Source organism: Scyliorhinus canicula, chromosome 13 (assembly GCF_902713615.1).
Source record: "Scyliorhinus canicula chromosome 13, sScyCan1.1, whole genome shotgun sequence".
NCBI lineage: Eukaryota > Metazoa > Chordata > Chondrichthyes > Carcharhiniformes > Scyliorhinidae > Scyliorhinus > Scyliorhinus canicula.
In genome coordinates, this window is record NC_052158.1 from 135,568,751 (window position 1) to 135,590,140 (window position 21,390).

General features: G+C 46.2%; 1 protein-coding gene across 2 annotated transcripts in view; it reads left to right on the forward strand.

Moving 5' to 3' along the window:
- LOC119975940 (collagen alpha-5(IV) chain-like) overlaps positions 1-21,390 on the forward strand; it is a 255,363-nt gene that overhangs the window by 127,746 nt on the left and 106,227 nt on the right. Inside the window, exons 14-22 of one of the 2 annotated variants that reach the window (XM_038815905.1) lie at positions 83-136; positions 2,429-2,488; positions 4,463-4,507; positions 4,784-4,837; positions 4,957-4,998; positions 7,904-7,991; positions 10,239-10,274; positions 11,825-11,980; positions 19,434-19,526. In XM_038815905.1, coding sequence (XP_038671833.1) covers positions 83-136; positions 2,429-2,488; positions 4,463-4,507; positions 4,784-4,837; positions 4,957-4,998; positions 7,904-7,991; positions 10,239-10,274; positions 11,825-11,980; positions 19,434-19,526 — 628 coding nt within the window. The remainder of the gene's footprint in view (positions 1-82; positions 137-2,428; positions 2,489-4,462; positions 4,508-4,783; positions 4,838-4,956; positions 4,999-7,903; positions 7,992-10,238; positions 10,275-11,824; positions 11,981-19,433; positions 19,527-21,390) is intronic. The other variant, XM_038815906.1, reaches the window with a different exon arrangement.

The following is a 21,390-nucleotide window of genomic DNA, read 5'->3' on the forward strand; positions in this document are numbered from 1 at the left end:
AGAATTAGTATGGAAGTGGTACATGTATATTAAGTTGTACCTATTGAAAGCCCAGTCAATCAACTTTTATTTTCTTCCACAGGGCAGTCCAGGACCCTACGGTGACCCGGGGTATCCAGGCCCCCCAGGTTTACCAGTAAGTATCTGTGGTGATTATTCTTTTATGCTAAACAATTATTTAGCCTCTGTGCTATCAACATCACAATGCAGTTAGCTTAAAGACAAATTAACCCTGGCTCAACTGGCTGATGTCCCCAATCCTGTGACTTTATTTTTATTTTTAAAAAGCAATCGGTATTGCACGATTTAGTCAGAAAAACCTCTCCTTGGAGTCGGAATTTCAGCAACAGAGAGATGTCTGCAGGATACAATCCACTGATTCGATAATGAAGGAAACCTCACAGGAAAAAGAGGGATTTTGGCCGGGATTTTCTGCAGGCATCTGCCGTGGCTGAAACTGGCGACGCCGGTGCAACGTCTCGGGAGACCGCTGAAACGGGAATCTCGGCGGCGAGATCTCGCTCGCTGATTTTCCCTGCCTCTCACCCAGTGACGTAACGAGGTTCCCGCCCTTAACTACACCTCATTAAATTTATAAAGATTTAAAGGGCTTCTCCGCCATATATCCTCCCCCCCCCCCCCCCCACCCACCCACCCACTATCCAGGTAAGGAATGGGCCCTCGCCAATGTGATGTCATGTCAGCAATGTTTACAACTGCCTTTGCCAGCGTGGCAGTGCCGGGCATGTCCTTTGTGCAGCTCCATTGGCAGGAGTTCCACTTATGTGTCTGTGGGAAGTGGCTGCCCCAGTACTTCGGGAGGGAGATCCCCTTATCCATGGGGATGGGAGGTTGACCCGGAGTTTTTTTGGGGGGGGGAGGCCCCTTATCCATGTTGGGGGGCAGACTCCTTCGGTAGTTGTGGGGGGAGGGTTCCCCTTATCGAAGTGGCTGGCGAATGTTTCAGTGCAGATCATGGCACCCCCTTTAAAAAGGGCACCCGATCTCTATACAGCGGGCGTTGTCGGCTCTATCAGGCCCCGTCCCGTCAGTGTGATGGCGGAAACCACGCCTCTAGATTTTCTGTGCAGAGTTCCGGAGAATCTGGCTCCAGCTGCCTGTCGGTTTTCTCATCTCAGCCACCACTCTGTTTACAGGGTGCAAAATTCCACCCAACTTGTGAATCTTTGAGAAGTTTTTGGATTGGCGTATTGCATAGATATTAGTCGAGCCACCGGGCTGAATTTTCCAGTGGACATCAGGAACCCAACCCTGGGACTATGTGTGGTTCCCCACCTATGCTTGTCATTGGGGCGCACGCCAGTGCAACTTTACCTGATCCGACCTCTTAATTGGCCACCTCAGCCTTTGCCATCCAGTGAAGGATGGAGAGTTCCTGAGGCAGGGGTCCCATTGAGCAGAACCACAGCATTAGCTATCTCAGCCCCACCGGGAAATGTGGGCATTGCTGAGGCAGAAAGTCCAACGCAAGAGTACCTCAAAACGGGGGCTTTCTTGGAAGGCAGCATAAAATTTAAAATTAAGGAAGACCCACAATTGTTAGAGCCGATATATATGGACGGAAAACCCTCCACAGGAATCGTTTTGGGCATGGTTGTGACTCTTTCATACTTGCATTGACCTTAAATGGGCAGAATTGAATGACTCAAATGGGCGGAATTTTCTGCCTGTGGTATTTTCCGCTCCTGTTGAAGTCAATGGACTTTTGAATAGCTTGTCACATTTTCCAGGCCCATTCCCTCTGTGACAGGGGCCATAAAATTCAGCCCAATGAATTTTAATTGATTTCAAATTTCGGCATCTGCCGTGCCAGGTCCTGAGAGCATTGCCCTCAGCTGCAGGATTACTAGTCCAATGACATACCACTGCGTCACCACCTTCCCTCTGGTACTGCTTACTTCCAATTTAGTAGATGAGCATTTATCTGAACCTAAAAGAGTGAATAATAAAATGCCTTTATTTCTGTTAGTTATAGAATTTTCATAGTGCAGAAGGAGGCCATTCAGCTCACCGAGTCTGCACCGGCTCTTTGAAAGAGCACCCTACCCAAGCCCACGCCTCTACCCTATCCCCATAACCCAGTAACCAGACCCAACATGAAGGGCAATTTTGGACACTAAGGGCAATTTAGCATGACCAATCCACCTAACCTGCACATCTTTAGACTGTGGGAGGAAACCGGAGCACCCGGAGGAAAGCCGCGTACACATGGGGCGAACGTGCAGACTCCCCACAGACAATGAACCAAGCCGGGAATCGAACCTGGGACCGAGGAGCTGTGAAGCAATTGTGCTCACCACCATGCTATCATGCTGTCCAGTTAGGTTACGCATGTTTGAGGCAGTGGAATCCTCTTTGCCTTTTGATGGGTGTTAAATGACAGAAGACTTCCTTATTTGTTTTATAGGGTTCGGTAGCATCTGGCTGGAAGGGAGACACAGGAGAACGTGGAGACCCAGGGGCTGTGGTATGACTTGATGTCAGATTTGATTCATTCAGGACAAAGAAAAGTCTGCTCTCACTAATGACTTTTCGCCTTCGTTTTTATTGATCATTCAATTGCTTAGGTTCATAATAAAGAAATGTGAAGGGTGCATGTATTGTAAGGAATGTGCTGGACTAGATTTTCATTTGACCACAGGGCATAAAGCTGGTGTTGCGAATTAGCTGCCTTAAAGAAACTGCCTGATTTTGATTTCCATGGGCTTGATAATTAAGTGGTTTCTATAATGACAGCCAATTCAGTATCTAAATAACAAATTGTATCTCAAGTACAGTTATTTTAAAAATAATGGAGAGTGATAGTTCCAAATAAATGCAGGAATTCAGGTGGTTTATATCAAAAATAGTGTTCACTTTTAGTATGCGCTTCTTCAGCTCTCTGTCAGAAGGCAAGGCCAACCCACAGCTCCACAACGTCCACCATGGGCAGGGCAAGGGCAACGGGGCAGATTCCAAATCCACCCAGCCAGAATTGGACCAACCCCCATGCTATTGCAACCCATCTGATCTACTCTGGCCCTCCAACCAACTGAGCAACCAGCCTCTCAAGGAGTCTGGGTTGCTATGGCAATGTGCACTTCACATGCACGTTGTAGCCTGGTGCTTGGATAATGATGGTACCGGCTCTGATTTTCATTCCATCACATGACTGAACCTTGGTTCTAAACACAGGTTGTGTGGCCAGGGACGGCATGGATGGGATTAGGGGCACAGTGGACAGGCAGAGCTTGGAGACATCTCATGGCCCTCAGGGGCGGGCTAGCTGATAGTGTCACTGATGAGGCTTTTACCCTGAGGGGGGTGATGTGCCAGGGAGGTTTCCAGTACATGTGTACTTTGCAGGGGTGAGCTCTGCTAATTCCTTTGCTGTGGAGCTGCGCTTCTAAGGAGTTCGCTGAGAGTGCCAACACTGGTGGGCCACGATTGAGCATGGCATCTCCCATCCCCTTGTTGATACTGGTGCGACATGTGGATGTCCAGATGGGCGGGCTGGGTGGGCACATTATCACTAGCCCTCCGAGCATTTTCAGGGTTCTGTGAGCACTCATCAGTCTCAACAGCCAGGAGCCTGTAAGTTACAGCTAGGGGGTGGGTTTAAATGAAGTTTTGCAGCAATGAAAGTCTGATCCAGGGCACCCGACCCCGTGGGGGATACCCCAAGTCCATGCACTTGCCACCAAGTCCTTCCCCACTACTCCTGAGGTCTAGGCATACACACCCCAGCAAGCCCGAAAAGCTTCAACAGTTTGCTGACCTCCTTGCTCCCCTTCAACGGCCATGACACCTGGGCCCCACTTGTAAACACTAGTGCCCCGCTGTTAGCGGTGGAGCAGAAAGAGGCGGTGGAGAATCAGGCTTCCAGCCCATCAATCAGATTTAAATACATGCAAATCGTGATTTTGCATGGTGCCTCCGGTGCGGGGTGGGTAAGTCATTGCAGCCGGTGGCGGGGGATCAGAGCCCGGTGCCAACCACGTTTTTCAGGGGACACTCCATTTTCCACCCAGTCGGGAATCCCAATACCAGTGTCGGGCAATCGAGAATCCACCCCAATATGTATCCGTATTACACACTTGAGCATCAGCGCAATAATATGTACATCACATGCTGATTCTATTTGCAACTCATGTCCTGGTAATGGTTCGCCATCATTCTGAAACCAAACTGATCACATCAGTAAATGTTATTCCAGTGAATAATATCCAAAATACAATGCCCAGATTAATTAGCTCAATTTATTCCAAAGATCCATGTTGCAAAACTTTCGCCCTACTTGTTTCCACCAGGATTTATCACCAGCATGAAAGCATTCAAATTGAGCTCATCAATGGAGCTCACAATCTACACATGCTAATGTTGTCAACTTTCTCTTTAAGGTTATAGAAGTGAATTGGAGAGTTGTGAACTGACTCGAGTAATTTTTCAAAATTATTTTTAGGGAAGACCAGGTAAAAATGGAACACCAGGACTGCCGGGGCTCCAGGTTGGACATATTTCCATTAATAATAAAATTCAGATATTCATAAGTTAAGCTTTTTTGCAGAAGGTTTTCGCTTTTCTGCACATTCTCCTTTGAACAGACTACTTCATAATCTCTTGGTAGTTACAATTTAATGATTAATATTCTTAACTGACAAATCACATCACTGATGTTAACCATCTTAAATTGAGCCACTTTTATCCCCAAAGTTGTCAGTGAACACTATCACAATGAAGTGACCATGTTGTGAGCTCTGGCTTTGTGTTTTCTGTATCTCAGGGATTGAAAGGCGATACAGGTTTTCTGGGATTGCCAGGAAGAGATGGAGGACCAGTAAGTTTCTGTGCATTCTGTCTAATTGGCAATACAATTAGGTTTCATTCTAATAATTATGCATGTACTATATATTTGTAACATGTGTTAATACACTAAATATTATTATTTTAATCTAGGGAAGGAAGGGGGAAATTGGACGTCAAGGACCGCCTGGTCCAGTAAGTACTGACCTTTAAAAATCTTTCAGTACAATACTACACTTTAAGATTTAGCTTCAAGGACAGAGTTTTCATCTCTCTATCTCTCTCAATCATCATCTGTAAACAAAACGGATTCAGATCTATACATAATGATGTGAAGCCAAATGCTGAATAAAGACAATGCCCAGTTTCTTAAACTCGTCTCCTCTCTACTTCCCATTTAGTTTTATTAGTGGCAAAAGCCCTCGGGCTGGATTTTCCACACCTTGATGTCGGAATTGCGGCCGCCGTCGGGGTGGAGAATCCAGTTTGACGCCAAAATTGGGCCTGGCGCCCGTTCGGCAATATTCCGGGCACCGAAAAGCGGCATCACCGGGAAGTACAGGAGCCATTGCCAGAGGCCGGCTCCGACATCCTCCGCTCCCAACCGACCGAGCTCCCAACGGCATGGAACTAACCTGGTATTGCCGGTCAGGATACTCAGTCCGATCGGCCGTCCTGGTCGGGAACAGGCCGATCGGAGGCCAGGGGGTGCCTTATAGGCGGCCGGGGAATCATTGTGCGGAGTTTGAGTGTCGGGCACGCGGCCGATCAGGGGCGGAGTCTCTTTCTTGGGTCTGGCTTCGCTGTCCGAGCACGGCACAGAGCATGGAGCACGGCAGCAGCGTCTGACACGGAGGTACAGTGGCCCGTATCTGCAGCAAAAGCTTGAGATTTACTCTGGGTCCCGGTTGGCCCCCTGCAGGGTTATGAATTTGTGTCCCTTTTTTCCGGGATTTTCAGGAGTAAAGCTCCACGGTTTTGTTGCCGGTGTGGGAACATAATCCAAACAATGGAGAATCCAGCCCCTCATATATAATGAAGGTAAATGTCAAAACAATTGTTCAAGCTGACTCTTCAGTGTATGAGCAAAATGCATGCTTTTGCCAGTTTTTCTCATTTCCTCTCTGAGAGGAAACCTCATGAAGTACTTATTTGGCTCGTTACAAAATGTATTTCCTTTAAGTAAAAGTCAGGGCCGGAAATCCCGGCCAAGTGTTGACGCCGGCGTAAACACCGGCCCAGCAATTCACCGGTTTTTAAGGGGCTAGCACGGCACCAGAGTGCTGCGCACTGCACTGGTGCTGAAAGGCAGCCCCGCACGGCCGTCATGGGTCCACGCATGCAGCCAGGGCCAGCACAGGTCCTCACATGCTCGCGACAGTCGTCTCAGCGCCGGTGCATGCACGTGGTTGCCGTTTACCGCACCGGCGCAGAGCAACATGGCGGGGACCTAACAGCAGGCCGCGCGGAAGGAGGTAGGCCCCCGCCAGATTGTGGCCACCCGCCAATCGGAAGACCCCGGTCGCAGGCCTGGACCCCCTAGAGGCCCCCCCCCCCAGAGTCAGATCCCCCCCGCAACCCCCACCAGGATGGCCACAGCGGCCGTGGATCCAAGCTCCTGCCAGGTGATACCAGGTTTGACCCACACTGGCGGGACTCGGTGGGAGTTCGGCCCATCGCCCGTGAAGAATCGTCGCTGGGGCCTATTTCAGGGTCCCCCGACCAGCGGCGCGACAATTGCTGCCGATTTCCTGTCGCTGGAGAATCGCCGGCCTAGCGTTGGAGCGGCATGGCAGAAATTTCCCGTGCCCCTGGCGATTCTCAAACCGTCGCGAGCCCAGAGAATCCCGGCCCATGTTTAACAGAAAAAGTAAAACAGGGAAGTGGGACAAATTGGTGAGTTCTTTCAAAGAGTCAACACAAAAACAATGGACTGAATGACCCTTATCTGTGGTATACATTTCCATATATTGGCTATGTTGGTGTGACCCTAGATATTCTGATAAGGCTTTAGCGGGATCAGAAAATGATCGCTATTAATGAAATTAAAACAACTCAACCACTTGTTAAGGGTGGATTCCTGTCAGCAAAACTGGTCAATATTTTAAAAGCCTTTTTAACACAAGTGCTTAACACAAGTATACTTAAAACCATATTTTAGTACCACTTTGCATAAAGGACATTTCAGTCAGGAAGAGGAGCCAAATGAAAATTCTGGTGCGATAACATTAAGGTCACATCATTTAATCAAGCATTGGAACCAATAGCCTTTATTACAAGTGCTACAGTTCTGTCACTGTGTTAAGAGTTCTGATATTGTAATATATAACTCATATACATTCAGGGGCTGGATTACTTACACTGGTCAGTTTCTTAAAACCATCTCTTAATCCTCAGTTGTGTGTATAAATATTGCATGTACAAATTCTCACTTGTTGAATAATGATTGACAATGAGTTTTTGCTTTGGTGGAATCCTATCTCAGTTTGCGAAGAGCGAGAGGTTTAAAGTTTGGCCCCAGGTGCTGTCCAATTTTCTAGGATCAGGTAAATTCTCAGTTTCTTGATGGGCTTTCAGTGGACTTTCTAGCTCTGCCATGGAACCCCCAACCTGGTGGGGTGAGAAACTCATTGTAGCCTGGCACCTGCTTCTACTCGCATATAGGAGCGAGCAGCCTGTGGGGCAAGTCAACCAAATATTTACAAAATAAATTTTCAGAGAGATCAATTAAAGTTTCTGAACAGCCTTCAAAATTTAATTCCCTCCCTGCCCTCCACCCCATGTCACCTAAATGCATTGACACTCCTGGCGCTCAGCATTGTTTGAACATAAATCGTTGGAAATATGTCCGCTGACACGTATCCATGAATCAGATACATTTTAAATATTTCAGCCAGTATGCAGGCTGACAATCTGCTGTCAGTTCAGGAAGTAATACCATGAAGTGGCCAGAGGATATTGCGGCACTAAGCGGCAATCTGTTGGGATCACCCTTTGGAGCTGGACTAATTCAGCGGAAATCCTGGTCATTGCACCCAATAGAATCGCATTGCATAATCCCGTTTATGATAACCAAGCATTGCCGTTTATGTTTTGGCAGCAGAGTGAAGGAGACACTCGACTCTGTACCAGAGGACCTCTCGGTTATCCAGGTTCCAAAGGACTTAAAGGCCAACGAGGATTTCCAGGTGATGATTGGTCAATTTGATCTATTTCCACGGTTTGAAGTTCTGGGTTATCAGCTGTGAACAATGTATCGGTCAGAATAGAATTACTGCAGCTTTTTTCATTACGGAGAAGATTTGTATCTATTTTCACATATTGCCTTCCCATTGTCTAAAACTGATCATCCTCCTAATCAATGCATTTTATAGCTTGCGATTGATCATTACCTTTTCCTGGTCTGTATCCGAACGAGGTATAAATGCTCAGAAGCCTGACGATCGTCCCTTTCCACTGTAGACGATCGCCAGGCTTTGTTCTAGTTAATTAAATTGATGCACCATCGATTGCACGTGAGGCGAGTGATTTACCAATGTCAGGCTTTAATTAACTAGAACACAGCCTGGCGATCGTCTACAGTGGAAAGGGACGATCGTCAGGCTTCTGAGCATTTATACCTCGTTGATAGAGGCGGGGTTAACTCAGCCTCTCGGCCAATCGGTCGAGAGGCACATGACCGACCAGGGCCAATGGTAAGCCGACGTTCTGGCCCAATGGCAGACGAGTATGCAGATCATATCATCACACTGACCATTGACCACATTTAAGGCTGTGATAGGCAGATCATTGGTTTTTCATATTCTTGCTGTTCTTCATTGTATTTGCCTTGATGAAATATCACAAAATTAAATCTTCCTCCATTTTCCTAACTATATTGCTTCCTCTCTATACATCCATGGCGCAGCAGTCAATTAATTGAATCAAAATACAGTCAAATCCTTTCTCGTGTTCTCATCAAGTTTCCAAGTTGTTTTGTCTGTAGTTAATTAACGGGGAGTTCTTGTGGGCCGCATTCCTGCCTCTGAGCCAGAGGTCCAGGTTCGAGTCCCACCCCAGGACTTGGTGGCTGAAGAAGGTATGTTCATAACGCGGTCAAACAGGTTGAGCGTCAACCTGCAAATCCTTCTGATAAGCCAATGGCAGGCAGTAAGAGTGCGAGAGATGCCTGGCCAGCCATGCTTCTTGCAGAGTGGCCTCCCTCAAGCTATAAGCCTCTGGCGACAGACTAGCGACCTGGTCCAGGAATTACTCACTGTGGAAACAGACAAAAGACTGCGTTAGTGCACCACTAGGTGAGGGAAGAGAATTGGAGTTATTTCACAGACTATGGGATGTCAGTGCTGAAGATATTTCAATCTGATTTTAATTATAAAGCAAGTTGTAACAGAATGTTTGATCTCTTTAAGTTTCAAGATTCTTTTTCCGATGAACCATAAATGCAGATATGTGTTGTTGATCCTCTTCCACCCAAGCAAAGTGCTTGAGGCGGAGAGTCAATTGAAAAGGTCAGCACTGAGATTGATAAAGTTTTGCTACACAATGGAATTAAACATTACAGAACTGAGATGAGTGGATGAAGCTAAGGTACAATCAGCCATGCTTTGAATGAATGGTGGAAAAGGCTCAGAAGACTAAATGGTCTCATTGGTTCCTATGCTCGAAGCTGAGTTGCTAGTGGGTGACTAGAATCGAACTGTTTTTTCTTATTCTTTATCGAATGTGGGCATCGCTGGCTAGGCCTGCACTTCTTTCCCATCCCTAATTTCCCTTGAAAAGGTGGTCATGAGCCATCTTCTTGGACCAGTACAGTCCACATGCTGCAGGTACACCCACAGAATTTCCAGCCTCTAATATGCCCTTGTACCACAGCCTTTATATGGCTGGTTCAGTTAGGTTTATGGTCAGTGGTAATGTTGATGGGTTTTGCAAACCTCCAGGCAAACTATTGCGGAAGTCAGGCCAGGAAAGATGTAAACTGGTTCCTTCCAAGCATGGGTCAGTTAGGTGACAGGGAAATGCAAAGCCAAAAGAGATTGGGGAAGGGGAAAAACAAAAAAAAATGAGAGAACAAGCCATTAATCTCTTTGAAGATGGTTACGTAAGTAATGACAAGGTTACATCTGAGACTATTTACAGTTGCGTTTAAAGCTCTAGATGGTGATGTAGCTGTGGTCAAGCTGAAATAACGTCTATAGTTGATGAGAAAGCTTTGCTGGTGCTCAAAGATAGAGTTTGAATGTTGGTCAAGAGTAAGTATCTGGCATGTTTCAGAAAGAATTCAAGTCTCTCAAGGCTTAGATCGCCAAATAATTATATCTGATAAAAATATATTGTCAAGTGTTTTATATTCATTGAGCAATTCAACGCCACGGTCTTGTTTCATAAGTCATAAGTTACAAAATTAAATGATCCATTTATTTCTAACTTTACAGGTGCTGATGGTCGGCCAGGCTTACAGGGAAAACCAGGTAAGACCCTGTACTCACTCCACTTTAAAATTATGGAGCAACAGTGGTGTAGTGGTAATGTTACCAGATTAGTAATCTCGAGGCTCAGGACCATGGGTTCAAATCTCGTGATGGAATTTCAATTTATTTAAGTATTATTAATTTAAAATATATGAATTGAAAGCCTGCCTCACTGATTGTGGAACTATCATTGATTGTCAAAGTGTCCTTCAGGAAGGGAAATTTGTCACCCTTGAATGAAATGAAAATCGCTTACTGTCACGAGTAGGCTTCAATGAAGTTACTGTGAAAAGCCCCTAGTTGCCAGATTTCGGCGCCTGTTCAGGGAGGCTGGTACGGGAATTGAACCCGCGCTGCTGGCCTGCCCTGGTCTGCTTTAAAAGCCAGCAATTTAGCCCAGTGTGCTAAATATCCTGTTCGGGCCTACATGTCACCCCAGATCCATAGCAATGTGATAGATTCTTAACTGCCCTCTGAAATGGCTGTGCAAACCACTCAGTTTAAGAACAAACCGAGATGGGCAACAAATATTGGCCTTGTAAGAATTACAAAAGATGCTAACACAATCCCATTGATACAAGGCCAAAATCTTGAATTTGAGTTAGTATTGACTACAAAGGATTTAAACCACAACACTCTTTTAAGGAAGAAACACGTAGAAAAGTTATTTAGTGAAAGAAAAAGTAAAGGACGTGCACAGGAGTATGAAGTTTTATGGAGCCATTACAGTTCTCTTCCAAAACTAGATTATGAAAGACAATATAGCTGCTCTGCTAAAGTTTAAAAGAATTGAAATTTATAACATTCTTAGACGGCTTGATAGGCTGGATGTTGCAACGCTGTTTCCCCTCACTGGAGAGTTTACATCCTGTGCATATCATGGTCGCTGGGTCAAAAACTAGGAACTGCTAACCTCATAGTATTGTGGGAGTGCCTTCACCACACGGACTGCAATTAATTCAAGAAGAAGGCTCACCACCACCTTATCAAAGATAATAAGACTGGGCAATAAATGCTGGCATGCCCCATTAAGCTCTGTCAATTGCCATATACTGCCACACAAGGGCATCTCTTTATATGTTTATATTTGGAATTATGTATTTTGGGTAAGAGTATATTTGTCTGAATGATTCCTGCAGGAGTTTTATTAACCCCAATTTAGCCAGTATCTTTCTGAAATTGGAGCACAGAACAGGAATAACTGGGATATCTCCGAACTAGTGCAAAAAGCCAGAAACAGTCGGCTTTCAGCTGAAAAAGATTGTTCATATTTATGCCGAGATAGAACTGACTGCTCAACAATGTCTACCTTTTTTTAACCATCTCCAGTTAGATGCCTTCCATTTCACCTTCTTGGAATAAGTAATCCACACAGTTGTGCAGCCTTTGCTTCTTTGCTTTATTGCTCCCCATGCATTCAGACTCCTCTTCGCAGAAGACGATGGCTTCCGCAGGCAACACAATGCCAGGTCAAGTAGATTAAAAATATGTTACTGATGTACCTTACTGAGCATGACATCTCTCCCCAATTCTTTTACCACTTTCTTTAGGAATCACCGGACGTGGGCCCAATGGTCAACCTGGACATCCTGGAAAAATAGGTCCGAAGGGAGATAAAGGTGACCCTGGGAAGATTTTTGAAGGTGTTCCAGGTCTTCCTGGTATTCCGGGATTCCAAGGCCCACCAGGTCCTGCGGGTCCACCAGGTACAATATTTACCATCATTTTCATTTTATAATCAACAAGTCCGTAAATGCTATAATGCAGTGAATTGTTAGTTCCAGTTTTTCATTATAAAGACAAAAATGTGTTAGTATACTGAAAGGTTGTTTACATGTAATGATCTTCTGCAACATGTTGGAGCTTGAACATACCTTTCTTCAGTTGTTCCAGTTCTACAAATCTCTGTAGTAATCATGACAAGAGGTGTCGCTATTGGTCCTGCCACATCCAGTCACGAATGGTGAAGGACAATCAAACATCTGGAGGAGGAGGCTCCACAAATATCCTCAATGATGGAGGAGCCCAGCACAACAGTGCAAAAGTCAAGGCTGAAGCATTCCCAACAATCTTCAGCCAGAAGTGCCAAGCGGATGATTTATCTCAGCCTCCTCCGGAGGCCTTCAGCATCACAGATGTCAGTCTTCAGTCAATTCGATTCACTCCATGTGATATCAAGTAACGGCTGAAAGGTATTGGATACTGCAAAGACTATGGGCCCTGACAATATCCCGGCAATAGTACTGACGACTTGTGCTCCAGAACTTTCTGTGTCCCTAGCCAAGCTATTCCAGTACAGCAGCAACACTGGCATCTACCCTGCAATGTGGAAAATTGCCCAGGTGTGTCCTGTACACAAAAAGCAGGAAAAATCCAACCCGGCCAATTACCGCTCTATCAGTCTACTCTCCATCATCAGAAATGTGACGGAGGGGTCATCAACAGGGCTATCAAACGGCACTTGCTTCGCAATAACCTGTTCACTGACACTCAGCTCCCGGCCTTATTACAGCCTTGGTCCAAACATGGACAATAGAACTTAATTCAAGACGCAAAGTTAAAGTGACTGCTCTTGACATCAAGTCTGCATTTAACCAAATATGGCATCAAGGAGCCCCAGCAAAACTGGGGTCAGTGGGAATCAGGGGGGAAACATTCCATTGGTTGGAGTCAAACCAACACAAAGGTTGTGGAGATTGGAGGTCAACCATCTCCTTTCCAAGACACCACTGCAGGTATTTCCTCAGGGTAGTGTCCGAAGCCCAATCATCTTCAGCTCCTTTATCAATGACATTTCTATCATAATGTACTAATGTCCTTGGGGGGCTATTTGCTAGAGCAGTTGGGGAGGGTTTAAACTAATACGCCGGGGGGGTGGTAACCTACGCAAGGAGTCAGAGAAAGAGGGAGCAAGGACAAAAGCAAAAGTTAGAAAAGTGAAGAAGAAAAGTGATAGGTGGGGAAACCAAGGACAAAATTCAAACAGGGCAGTAGAGAAAAATATTGGGAGCAAGCCAAGCATTGTGAAAAAGACAAATTTAAAGGCTCTGTGCCTTAATACGCGGAGCATTTGCAATAAAGTGGATGAACTAATCGCGCAGATAGATATAAATGGGTATGATATAATTGGGATTACGGAGACATGGCTGCAGGATGAACAGGGATGGGAACTGAATGTCAAAACATTAGTGGGTGTTGTCATGATATGCAGACACGCACATAATGAGATACAGACAGGCAGCTAATGAACACAGAGAACAAGACATAACCAATCAGTAGGGAGAACACTTGGGGGTGGTTTCCCACTATAAAATGCACAAGGCACTCACACTCTGCTTCTTTCCACGACGGACATCTACAGAGTGAGTCAGGGTGTATATATCACATAACACCTCCAGCAGGTGGCTAAGAGCTAGTCTGATTCAGTCAGACAGAGTAATCACACTGAGGTTAACAGAGAGTCAAACTCACAGAGAACTGTGCTAACTGTGTGACAGGTTCAATAAATCAAATTGAACTAACTTCAAGGTCTGGAGTATATTTCAGTTATAGCTGCAACCAGTTGCAGCCCGTGTTATCTCAGTGTGCTTAACATGGCATGGTACTTCCATGATGACCAGCAAATGTATCCCGGCACCATGGAGAACATCCAGGCTCCTCAACAACTATGGACCTCTGGCAATCTCAGAGCCAACTGGCGGACTTTCAAGCAAAGGTTTTTGCTGTATATCGAAGCCTCAGACCTCGAGGGTGCGTCTGATACAAGAAAGATCACGCTTCTCCTCAACTGCGGGGGATCAAGCCATCCAACTCTTCAACTCGTTTAACTTCACCGAAGGCCAGGACAAGACAAAGTTTCAGACCATCCTCGACAAGTTTGATAGTCATTGTGAAGTGGACACCAATGAAATCTTCGAGCCCTATATATTCCAACAACGCCTACAAGTTAAAGATGAATCTTTCATCTCCTTCCTAACTAATCTCCGTCTACTAGCGCTGTCCTGCAACTTTGATGATATTGCTGACTCCATGATCAGAGACCAAATCGTTTTTGGAGTTCACTCTGATCCTCTGAGAGAGCAGCTTTTAAAAATCAAGAATATGACCCTGTCAGTTGCGATTGAAACATGTACAGTGCATGAGCATGCCAAAAATCAGTATTCCCAATACAAATCGACTGAAAATGAGAAACTTGCCTTCCATGAGGCAGAGAGTGTGCAGGCAACGCCTCAGCATTGATGAAAGTGGCCATTTTGCACGTTCTTCCCTGTGCCCCACGCATGCACGATGCAAATGGGATAACGAAGCGGCCGATCACCACACTGCGCAGGTGCGAACGTCTGCCGACCGCGCTGCGCATCAAGCCATCCAACTCTTCAACGCTTCAAAGCATTGGAGTGTGACGATGTCATGATGTGCCCGAACTGCGGCACCGCCCACTTAAAGAAACACTGCCCTGCAAATGGCAGGAGATGTTTAAATTGCGGAAAGCCTGGACACTTTGCAGCCTTGTGCAGGTCTACACCACCAGTCAAGGGCCAGCGCTCCCAATTCCAACGCAGGGGCATTCGGAGTTTCCAACAAGATTGACAGGATTCTGATCCTGGCAGTACAATGGATCCAGAGGATGATTGCCTGGAGTCCCCCTACCATGTGGGCATCATTACCACACGTAGGGCAGCACGGTAGCATTGTGGATAGCACAATCGCTTCACAGCTCCAAGGTCCCAGGTTCGATTCCGGCTTGGGTCAATGTCTGTGCAGAGACATTCTGCACATTCTCCCCGGGTGTGCGTGGGATTCCTCCGGGTGCTCCGGTTTCCTCCCACAGTCCAAAGATGTGCAGGTTAGGTGGATTGGCCATGATAAATTGCCCTTAGTGTCCAAAATTGCCCTTAGTGTTGGGTGGGGTTACTGGGTTATGGGGATAGGGTGGAGGTGTTGACCTTGGGTAGGGTGCTCTTTCCAGGAGCCAGTGCAGACTCAATGGGCCGAAGGGCCTCCTTCTGCACTGTAAATTCTATGATCTATGAATATACCTCACGGACATTAGCCTGCCCAACCTCACTGTGGATGCTGCGGACGAATGGCGTGCGGTAATGCAAGTAAATCAATGTTCTATCCAGTTCAAGCTGGACACAGAGCTTCTGCCAATCTCCTTTCACAGGCAGATTTCAACCACATCAAGAAGCCACCAAGCTCCTTCCAGCAGCCTGCCAGCTCCTGGACTATAACGGCAATGCCATCACAGCACCGGGATCCTGCCATCTGCTCGTCTCAAACTGGAGCATTCGCGCAAGGCTAAGGTTTGAAATCGTCAAGCCAGACAGGGCCTCCCTGCTCGGCGCACATGCATGCAAGCAGCTAAACCTTGTGGAGCAGGTCTACACAATGAGCTTCCCCAACGTGGATCTTCAAGCCGACATTGACGACATCCTCGCTCAGTATCCAGATGTGTTTGACGGGATGGGCACTCTGCCATATCGGTACAAGATCCTGCTACAGTCTGATGCCACACCTGTGGTCCACGCACCACGTCGGGTCCCGGCTCCACTGAAGGAGCGCCAGCAGGCGCAGTTCAAGGATTTTCAGGACCAGGGCATCATCTCCAAAGTTACAGAACCGACTGACTGGGTCAGCTCAATGGTATGTGCAAAAAAGCTGCGCATCTGCATTGATCCCAAGGTTCTCAACCAGAATATAATGAGGGAACACTACCCCATCCCGAAGTGGGAGGAACTCACAAGTGAGATGGCACATGCCCGGTTTTTCACAAAGTTAGATGCGTCACATGGATTTTGGCAAATCCAGCTGGATGAGTCCAGCAGAAGGATCTGCACCTTCAACACACCGTTTGGCAGGTATTGCTATAACCGTATGCCGTTCGGCATTGTCTCGGCCTTGGAGATCCTCCATAGAATCATGGAGCAAATGATGGAGGGCATTGAAGGTGTTCGTGTGTATGTGGACGACGTTATCATATGGTCCACAACCCCCGAAGAGCACATCTCTCGTCTCCAGCAGATATTCCGCCGTGTCCATGCTAATGGCCTCAAGCTGAACAAGGCCAAGTGTTGCTTTGGCATGTCAACACTTAAGTTCTTAGGTGATCAGATATCTCAGCAGGACGTGTTCCTGGACACAGCCAAGGTCAAGGCCATCGAAGCCATGAAGACCCCTGAAGATAAGAAGGCGGTGCTTCGATTCCTAGGCATGGTAAACTTTTTGGGCAAGTTTATCCCAAACCTGGCCTCACACACCACGGCCCTCAGACACCTGGTGAAAAAGTCTACTGCCTTTGAGTGGCAGGCAGCACATCAAGCAGAGTGGTTGGAATTGAAAGCCAAGCTCACCACTGCACCTGTTTGGCATTTTTTGACCCTGACAGGGAAACAAAAGTCTCGACAGATGTGAGCCAGGACGGCATCAGTGTGGTCTTCCTCCAGCGTGATGACACCTCATCCTGTGTAAACCAGTTGCCAATGCATCACGGGGATGACACCCACCGAGCAGCGGTACACCCCAATTGAAAACGAATGCCTGGGCCTTCTCACTGGAATTCTCAAGTTCCATGATTATGTCTACGGCCTGCCGACGTTCACCGTCGAGACGGACCACAGGCCTCTGGTCCACGTTATCCACAAGGACCTGAACGACACGACTCCCCAGCTGCAGCGCATCCCCCTCGGACTCAGAAGGTACGACTTTGAACTTGTGTACACGCCTGGCAAGGAACTCATTATTGCGATGCCTTGTCCGGCTCCTTACCTTCCTGCTGACCCGCCAGCATTCATCCAACAGATCGAATCACAGGTGCAGCTGTGGGCCAGCAACCTCCCGGCGTTGGATGAAAAGGTGATCCGCATTCGCGACGAGACAGCCAAAGACCCTCTTCTGCAACGTGTCATGCGCCACCTCGCCAATGGCTGGCAAAAAGGGCAGTGCCCTCAATTCTTCAAAGTGAAGGACGACCTGACGGTGGTTGATGGTATCCTCCTCAAGCTGGATCGCATTGTCATTCCACTCAGTCTCCAGAGCTTGGTGCTCCGGCAAATCCACGTGGGACATCTGGGTATCGAAAAGTGCAGGCGCAGAACCAGGCAAGCTGTCTACTGGCCTGGGATTAGTCATCCTCAACTTTCCGACCTGTCAGCGCTTCCAGCCAGCACAGAGCAAGGAGACACTTCAGAAATCGTGACCTTCCCGTGGTCCAAGGTGGGCATCGGCCTCTTTCAAGCCAATGGTCGTGATTATGTGTTCATCATTGATTATGTTTCCAACTACCCAGAAGTCGTGAAGCTCTCGGACCGCGCATCCAAGACCGTCATGAAGGCCTGTAAGGGGACGTTCTCCAGGCATGGTATTCCACTCACTGTCATGAGTGACAACGGTCCTTGCTTCAGCAGCCAAGAGTGGTCAATATTTGCCCAATTATATCAGTTTCACCACGTCACTTCCAGCCCACATTACCCGCAGTCCAACGGGAAGTATGTCATATGAGGAGAAATTGACTAGGTTGGGATTGTTCTCACTGGAGTTCAGAAGAATGAGGGGGATCTCATAGAGACTTATAAAATTCTAACAGTATAGACAGGGTAGGTACAGGGAAGATGTTAACAATGATGTGTGTGTCCAGAACCAGAGGTCACAGCCTGAAGATTCAGGGTAAACCATTTCGGACAGAGATAAGGAGACATTTCTTCACACAAAGAGTGGTGAGCCTGTGGAATTCATTACCACCGGAAGTAGTTGTTGCTAAAACTTTTAATATATTCAAGAGGTGGCTGGGTATAGCACTTGGGGAAAATGGGATCAAAGGCTATGGGGAGAAAATAGAATTAGGATATTGTGTTGGATGATTGGCCATGATCGTGATGAATGGCGGAGCAGGCTCGAAGGGTCAAAAGGCCTCCTCCTGCTCCCAGGTATCTACGTATAAGGTCAGAAGTGGGGATGTTCGCTGATGACTGCCCAATGTTCAGCACCATTCATGACTCCTCAGAGTTTGAAGTAATTTATGTCCAAATGCAGCAAGGCCTAGACAATATCCAGGCTTGGGCTGACAAGTGGCAAGTAACATTCACATTGTACAAGTGCCAGGCAATGATCATCTCCAACAAGAGAGGATCAAATCATTGCGCTTGACATTCAATGGCATTATAATCGCTGAATTCCCCACTATCAACATCTTGGGGGTTACCATTGACCTGAAACAAGCCATCTAAATACTGTGGCTATAGGTAAGAGTCTAGGAATACTACAGCGAGTAACTCACCTCCCAACTCCTCAAAGACCGTCCACCATCGAGAAGGCACAATTCAGCAGTGTGGTGGAATAATCTCCACTTGCCTGGATGAGTGCAGCTCCAACAACACTCAAGAAGCTCAACATGATCCAGAACAAAGCAGCCTGCTTGATTGGCACCCATCCACAAACATTCACTCCCTCCACCCCTGGCACATAGTAGCAGCAGTGTGTACCATCTGCAAGATGGACTGAAGGAACTCACCAAGGTTCCTGACATAGCATCTTCCAAACTCATGACCACAACTATCTAGAAGGACAAGGGCAGCAGATACACACGAACACCAGGACCTGGAAGTTCACCTCCAAGTCGCTCAGCATACTGACTTGGAACTATATAGTTGTTCCTTTACTGTTGTTGGGGCAAAATCATGGCACTCCCTAACAGCACTGTGGGTGTACCTACAACACTTGAGCTGCAGCAGTTCAAGAAGGCAGCTCACCACCACCTTTTGAAGGTGAATTAGGGATGGGCAATAAATGCTAGCCAAGCACACATCCCTTGAATGAATACATAAAAAGATTTCCTCTGTAGGAATGCCAAATAATTCTTCACTAAGGAATCTATGCTATGTGCTTTCACGTTCATGTGTCCTGCCTGGTATTTTGCTTGTCCCACACGTGATGGCCACAAACCCACAACAATGCTGGCAATGCTCCCATTATAACCCTGACAAAAGTGTAACTGAAGGGATACAAATTAGACTGAAGCCTGAAGAGATCACCCATGAATGGTGCAACAGTCTCGAAGGACCAAACGGCCCACTCCTGAAGAACAAGAGAGGGGAATCAAAAATAAAATTCTTCTATGGAAAACTATAGATGCAATTAAACATTTTGCATGAACTTTTTCAGGTGAGAGAATCCGTATAAATGGTCAACCAGGACCTCGAGGGCCACCTGGACCAGGGGGCTTTGCTGGTTTTCATGGTCCAGCTGGATATAAAGGTAAGCAAGTAACATTTGTTGATTGATTTGTGGAAAAGAAAAAGACAGAGAAGGCGAGAGCACAATGCCAGGCTGAGCACTTATGATGCCCAAAATCTACAGGCTTAAATTTAAATTCTTGATTAATAAGGTGATCAGGGTTATGGGGAGAGGACTGGAGAATGGGGAGGAGAAAATATCAGCCATGATTGAATGGCGGAGCAGACTCGATGGGCCGAGTGGCCTAATTCTGCTCCTATGTCTTATGGTTTTATGAAATCCACTTTCACGAAACATGAACATTTTTCTTGCATCGTGAAGTAAGTTGCTGTTCGAAAAGGACACATCTCCCCTCTTGCTAATTTTATCTCACATTTTCTAGCATTGTAGCAACAGTCCGAAACTTTCTGTGGTCAATTCACCATTGGAGTCAGTGGATGCCAGCAGCCAGATCCAAGAATTGTACATGTGGAAATACAGCTTTTACAATGAGTAACACCTGTAATGAGTGTTTATATTATCTCCCAACTGCACAAATTTCCATATTTCCTCTTCTACACAATCATGCACAGCTTGTTTTTAGATGTTGAATACTTGTGGAACAGAAACACCAGCTTGGGCCAGTGGGGAAAATAGCCCCACTACACGTTGTAGACTCTAGGTAATTGTATCCTTGATGGATTAGATCTGGGATGTAGCTTTCACAAGCAAAGCCAGTATGGACTACTGCCCATCCATAACTGCCCTTGATAAACTGAATAATTAATTCTAAAGATAGGATGGCTTTGCTCTTTGCCGCAAGTGGAAAGCCCATAAGTTCAGCTCAGGTCATCAGTAAAGTAACAGGAATAGTAGCATAGTGATTATGTTACAGACCAATAATGCTGAGGCCTGGAACATGATTTGAAATCTCATCATGGCAGCTAGATCTGAAATTACAAGCTAATATTGGTGAGGGTGTAACTTTCAAATTGTCATAAAACCCATCTGGTTCACTGACACCCTTTTCACCAAAGTGTAACCCCTGATACTTATTTATACTGTGTGAATAACCTTGCTGTTGTTACCTACGAGAGTCTCTCAAAACCTTGGGAAAGATAGCTTGAAACACTCGTTCTTAGTGGTGTATAGTTGTTTGGAAGAAAGTGAGGAACCATGTACAATCCAATGAGGAAGCAGTCCAGTCATTTTATGGACAATTAATAAAGATTTTTTATTAAAATAAAAGAAAAACATATGACAAAAGGCTATGACACTTAAGTATATGAATAACTAAACACTCCGTGTTATCTGAAGTTAACTCTTGTTCCCAAAATATACCCACGTTCCCTGAACTGACTGACCCACCCCTTTTCCCAAGCAACGTCCAATTTTAGTAACTCTATAGGCCAAATCCAGCTCATGGTTACCATACAATACTGCTCAGGTAACCAAATCTGGGAAAATGTCTTTTCCTTGTTAAGCAAATGCATAAAACTAGATATTTTACAGAGAATATCAGTAATCTGCTGTGGCTATAAATGTTGATAGAATGAGCCTCTGTGGCTCAGATCACAGATGGAACTGGCCTGTCTGCTGTTGGATGGAGATCTAGCCTTCTTCCCCAGTGAGGGTGCTAGCAGTTATACTGTTCGGTCTCTTTGATATCCCACGCTGTGGATTCTGTTGTCTACCTCTCTCAAATTCCTTGCCTTTAGAAGTTTGTATAGTTCCACTGTTCTCTGGCAAACAATTTTTCTGATATGGCCATTCGCACTTCAATGTCCCTAGACGCCTGCTAATCTTGTTACTGGACAAATCGCATCTCATTATTCCTGCCAGTCTTGTCACTTGGATGTTATTTTGTTTTGATCTCAAGTTCACTGTTAATCTCGTTAATGTCCCA